The sequence below is a fragment of the Solanum stenotomum genome, chromosome 10 (genome assembly GCF_019186545.1).
Source record: "Solanum stenotomum isolate F172 chromosome 10, ASM1918654v1, whole genome shotgun sequence".
Classification (NCBI taxonomy): Eukaryota; Viridiplantae; Streptophyta; class Magnoliopsida; order Solanales; family Solanaceae; genus Solanum; species Solanum stenotomum.
Genome location: NC_064291.1, coordinates 40578521 through 40584736, shown reverse-complemented (window position 1 = coordinate 40584736; position 6216 = coordinate 40578521). Strand labels below are relative to the sequence as shown.

The window sequence follows — 6216 nt, the reverse complement described above, 5'->3', positions numbered from 1 at the left end:
AGTTAAAAAAATGAGTTTTGACCATTTTCAAACGGTTATAACTCCTAGCTCAGGATGATTTAGGAGAAGTTCTTGATATGGTTGGAAATCCCTTGGATATATCTTTCCAACGCCGCCAAGTTTGCGAAATTCCGACATCATATGAGTGAGATATGCCTTCTGGAAGTTGGGCTGTTGGATTTAGGAAAGTCCCAATCCGGATTTAGGGAAGGGCAAATTAGTCTTTCCTCTAAATTAATTCCTAATTCGTTTTTAGGGATTTATTGGGGTAAAAACATGACTTAGTCAGTTTGGAGAATTGATACATACGTTTAGGGCTTGAAGAAGAGAGAAAAGAAGAAAGAAAGGGAGAAAAGGCAAGAATTCGCCAAGATCATCCAAGCTTGCAAGTAGAATTCGTCGGAGGCGATCCCTATTAAGGTATGTGAGATCTTTTCGTGTTGGGTTAGTTCACCCACACACCAATTTGTTTCAATTCAGTGATTTGGAGTTGTTTGAATGTTAAGAAAGTGAAGTTCTTGAAGAACATTGTTGAATTCTTGATGGTTGATTGTTGAATGCCTAGTGTTTATTTGATTCGTGTTTTCGGGTTGTTTTTTCGAATTAAATCTGTTGTATGTTGAGGGTACTATTGATCCTAAGTGTTTGGAGAAAGAACCATGGAAGTTGGGAGGGTTTAGAGATGAAAAATGAAGGAGAAAATTCGGGGTTCACCTGGGAAAGGGGTGGGGCGTCGCGCCATCCAGCGCGCACCAAAAGGGGCTCTGAAGCTCAACCCTTGGGGCAACGCGCCAGCCAGCGCACCCCAGCAGTCCCTCTGAAGTTTGAGGGCTGGCGCCCCGCGCCTCTCAGAGCGCCAGGGACGCCAGTTCTCCCCATTCGTTCCCCACCTTTTAGTACTTACTCCTTAGTAATGTACCTATGTTTCTAAGTTGATTCCAACACTCTAAGGTACATCTAAATATCATGAAATCATCCATAAACATGAGATCATGAGCCTTGAATCCATAATCCAATTCAAGGAAAGTTAAGATCAAAGTCAAAGAAGTTAAGAGTCAACTTTATAAGTTTAAGAGGCAAGTCAAAGCAAAGTTCTTAAAGTTTTCAAGAGTCTTTATTAAACGTTTTAACTTCGTTTTAAGGCTCAAGTTTCAAGTTAAGCAAAAAGTAAAGAGTTGAGTTCATTTCTCATAAAACTATTAGGAAACTAAGTATTCCCAAAGAGTCTATAAATGTTTTCACATTTGAGTAAGAAAAAGGGAACATCGATTCCAAGAGAGCTTTTAAGCTCAGCTTTTGAGTAATTATCTCAAACCAAAGAATGAAGTTAAAAACATATGAGCTAAAGTATATTTTGGGAGTAGTATTGAGCACCGATATGGGGATGCGAGTTCATATTAACTCAAGTCTCTATAAACCAAGTAGCCATCATGGGTAGTAAAGAATCATACTTTTTAGATGAATCCTTAAGATGTTTTTAGCATAGACTAGTGGATCCACTAAGTTAAGCGTTCTATATGACGACAAAGTATAGGACAGTTCTGGCAGCGCGTGCAATGTATCACCACTTAGGCTCATAGTGGTGGTTGTCGATTAGAGAATCTCCCACTAAAGTTATATTACTTTTATATATAAGTAAAGTTGAGTTTGTTATTGCTTTATCTTTAACAGACTAAGTTGTTTACACTGTTTTACAAGCTTTATATCTATTGCATGTGTCTTATTGCTTTATTTTGACTTCAGTTATTCATGAGTTAAACAGAGCCAAGGTAAGTATTCCTTTGTACTCCTTTCAAGCTTAAGTTATGGTTTAGCATTCCAACTCGCATACTCGTACATTCAATGTACTGATGCCAGTTGACCTGCATCTTATTATGATGCAGACGCAATAACCAGGATCAGCATCCAGCGCGCCATTGATCCAGTTGAGCACTCTAGAGTCAATGGTGAGCCTCCTTGCATTCTGGAGGACTCTTTTATTTCGCTTTCCTAGTTTTCTTTATTAGGATATTGTGGGGTCTGTCCCAACATCCATCTCAGTATTATGAGGCTTCATAGACAGTCAGACAGTTAGTTCTGAGTCTCTCATCTATGCGGCAAAGGTTTATTCTTTGGAGGAGTTTGACAATCATTTTGTAGAATTCAAGAACAAATGCCCCACTGCAGCCGTCGTCCTTGAGCATGATATTGGTTTTGAGAAGTGGAGTAGGGCACATTTTCCTGGCAATAGATATGATGTTATGATCACAAATATCGCCAAGTCACTCAATGCTATGTTGATAGACGGAAGAGAGTATCATGTGGCATTTATATTTAATTCGATTGCTAAGAGGTTTGGAGAATTATTTAGGGAGAGGCATGCATATATCCTCAAATCAATGGGTAATCAAATGGTACTGGCTGCCGAAAAATAGCAAGAAAAAAAATGATCGAAGGCGATTCCTTGTATGTGGAGAATGTAATCGGAGATGGCAATCAATTTACCGTGTTCGGTGCGGGTGTTACTGCCTATGTGGACCTACTAGAAAAGTCATGTTCATGTAGGAAATATGAATTGATCAAGATACCTTGTGCTCACGCGATGGCCGTTTTGCGATCAAAGCATGGCAATAAGTATGGTATGAGCATCTATGAGTACTCTTCGCCTTTGTATAAAGTTGAAGCGTACCTTCTTGCATACATGGATTCTATTAATGTTGTCCCTCTCGAGTCAGAATGGTGTGTTCCAGAAGAATTGCTTAGTGTGAAGATTCTTCCGCCTCTTGTCGATACCAAGCTTGGAAGAAAAAGAAGAAAATGTGTCAAAGGCATCGATAAGAATTTCAAGAGAAGGAACAAATGTTCAATTTGTAAGAGAATCGGACACAAGAGAACTACGTGTGTGAACAACAACAAATCGTAAACAAGCTTGATTGAATTTGTTTTTGTAATCAAGCTACTGTTTTTTTTTTTTGCTATTGTAATCAAGCTATTGCCAGCATATTGGTCAATTTATTGTCATCTATTATCGTAATTACTCATGATCTAATATAGATCAATCAAAAGATGACATACGTTGTGTACACTGTCTATTAAGCTGTGTATTATTAATATATGAAAATTCATGATATTTGTAATGCAATGATTCTAATGCATGAATTAGAATATGATTAAGAATTAGAATTAGAATGGATTAGAATGACATTTGTGACTAGTTTTAATGCACCAAATCAAACAATGCTTAAGAAATAATCTAAGTATAACTAATTCAACTATAACTAATACAAGCATTATTTGCATATACACTCTACCAAACAAATCCTTAATGAATTGTAAAAAATATAGATGTTACCATTAAAAAAAAGTAGCAATTTGAACTTTTTTTATCGTTGTAAAATTTGTATAACTAAATATTTACTGGTTATAAAAATATATGATCCCTTTATACAATCGATTACATCTATATGTGTAAGGTGTATGTATGACATATGAGATTACACTCTGACATTAGTAAGGTATATTCGGATTTATATTTATGTTAACGCATTGTCGATAGTTCACCAACTAGAATCTGACACTTATGTAGTGACCAAAACTAGTAGAATTTAAAGAAGACAGTAATTAATCAATAATAAATTATATATTTGAAATTTATCCAATTAAATAAGTTTAAACAAGTCATATGATCATGTAAGAGTCCACATAAATTGGGTGTGGTGATTAGTGATGTACGAGGAAGAGTTGTGGTTATACAATCAACATCTTTAGAACATACTTATGTTTTCTCAAACATTGTTTTCAATGTTTTCTCATAAACAACTCAAACCCTCATAAACAACTCAAACACCTCCATTTTTACAATGTCTCAAGCATCTCAAACATCCAATGTAAAAAAGTCTTACAATTGTCATTATGGTAATCCAGCTACATTGAGGACGTCACACACCAATACAAATCCAGGTCGACAATTCTTTAATTGTGCAGTTGGCATATGCTTTTTTTTTAGGCGGCTTGAAAATGAATCATCAATGAGTAGGCCATCGAATTTTCAAGGCGTTGCCAAATTTGAAATATTAACAAAGCTACGGGAATTCGAAGAAAATAGGGATCTGCTAATGACTTTCTTAAAAGAAGTCGAAGAGGAGAGGAATCACTTGAAAGTGTTGCTAAAAGATGCTGAAATAGATAGAGATCAACTAAAAGAAATGTTGATTTTGGAAGAAGAAAAAGAAAAAGGCCTAAAAGCTATATTGTGTGGTTTATTTTTAGTGTTTGCTTTTTGGAAATGTGTAACAAATGTGTAACAGGAATGTAGTGCTGAATAAATAAAGTATTTTTCTCTATTTATTGCACTCTTATATCTTTTATTTTTGATCGATAATGTTATAGATCAACAGTGATAACAAATTCTAGTATTAGACATGCAAGTTTATTAAGACATAGATTAATAAGAAATCTAAAAACCCTTCATATAAAATATGTTAAACTGTCAGATGTACATTTTTGTCGTCAAAAACAACAAAACAACAAACCACTTTAACCATGTTCTTAAAAACCAACTTATCAAAAAACTATTGTCTAAAAAACTATATCAAAAAACCATTTGTCTTCAAACCAGGGAAAACCCAACTATCACAAAAACCAATTGTCATAAAAAACGAACAATTTCAAAAATTGTCTTAAAACACCAGGGAATAACCATCACAAAAATAACAACTGCCCTTACTCATCACCACTAACCTCACCATTAAGCTCTATCACAATACCCATCACGTCTATTTCTTTTTCCACTTCTGCCACATCAGTGGCCAAGCCTTCTTCTTCCAACTTTTCCTCTTCTTCATTCTCTGTTATCTTCTCCTCTTGTTGTTCTTTCTCTTCTTCTCCACTTGCTTCATTTTCTTCTCTTCCAGATTCTCCTCTTCACTTTCTTCTTCTTTCTTTTCTTTTAGTTTCTCCTCTTATTTTTCTTCATCGTTCTCTTCCATCTTCTCTTCTTCTTTTTCTGTCATCTTCTCCTCATTTTGTTGTTTTTCTTCTTCTTCTTCTTTCATCTCTTCTTCCTTCATCTCTTCATCAACTTCTTCAACAAAGTATGCATCAACTGCAGCAAGATCATCATCGACTACAACTAATGGAAGGATGTCGTCATCAACTGTTGGTGATGAAAAGTTGTCATCATCTACTGCAAGATCAATGGCTACGCATTAATACAAATACATTATTTTACATAATTAATATATAAATTTATCTACTTTTCTTTTTCTTTTCATTTCTTCTCAATTTCTCCTCTCGTACAAAAGCAATAATTTCCACCATTGATTGCTCGAGGGATGCAAGCACGCTCACGCGGACTTTCATCTTTAGAAGTACTTGGTACAGAATTCTCACAAGGTTGATTAGGATTGTGATCATTTGAATACTCATCCTCCACATTCCCTACTGCAGAAGTGAGGATAGTGACACCTTTCAAACTGGCCTTTAAGGCATCAATGATTGTGTCCTTCACTTCGTTCGTATATGGCTTTAATGTTGCCATATAATTTTGTTTGGTCTCACAGACAGTAGGTATGATGTATGGATGCACAACCTACAAAAAAAATATAAATAGTACAAGACCTTCACTAATTTACAAATATTGCTAGATAATAAGAAATAAGTTTATACCTTTGTACTTAAATGGATCACCTTCAACAATATTATCGCTCTTTGCCGTGTGCCATCTAAGTAAACGGGGAATTGACGAAGGAGAATCATGCACTTCTTTGCATAATTACCAAGATGAGGAAAAGCCTCATATAACCAAACCTTAAATTAATAAAATAACAAATAAATAAACAGAGACTATGAAATACTATATAAATATATAAGAGTTTAATATTAATCAGGTCCATAATTGATAAAAATTACCAGAAATGCCCAGGGGAAGCCATACAAAGCATACAATGCATTCCCTCTTTCCTTGTATATTTCACTTTGTTTCTTCAAATTAATTTTGTTCTTCAAATACTTCATTGTTAAATCAAAACACTCTTTGCCCCACGGATAACTCTTGAAAAAATCTAAATCATCGACCATCTTAATGTGGTTTGAATCCACAATCTTAGATCGATCGTGGGCAAGCAACATTGAGTGGATGAACCAAACTAAAGATCACTTCAACTTCTGCTCCTTATTCAATCTGGTACCCTTAATCAAACTCAACAACTTTGAAACACTGATATTCTTATTCTTGGT

The 6216-nt window shown here is 35.1% G+C and overlaps 1 protein-coding gene across 1 annotated transcript; it reads left to right on the top strand.

Moving 5' to 3' along the window:
• The first annotated feature begins 2425 nt into the window (after nt 1–2425).
• LOC125842978 (uncharacterized) lies at nt 2426–4283 on the top strand. The gene is made up of 2 exons (XM_049522242.1): nt 2426–2898; nt 3986–4283. Exons 1-2 carry the CDS (start codon nt 2426–2428, stop codon nt 4281–4283), a joined length of 771 nt encoding a protein of 256 aa, XP_049378199.1.
• Nucleotides 4284–6216: the final 1933 nt, after the last annotated feature.

Excerpts from the sequence above, each read along its gene's own strand:
- LOC125842978 (XM_049522242.1), top strand. The coding sequence starts at position 2,426 with ATGATCGAAGGCGATTCCTTGTATGTGGAGAATGTAATCGGAGATGGC. Across the intron at positions 2,899-3,985 it reads TGTGTGAACAACAACAAATC|GCGGCTTGAAAATGAATCAT; the intron begins GTAAACAAGCTT and ends CTTTTTTTTTAG.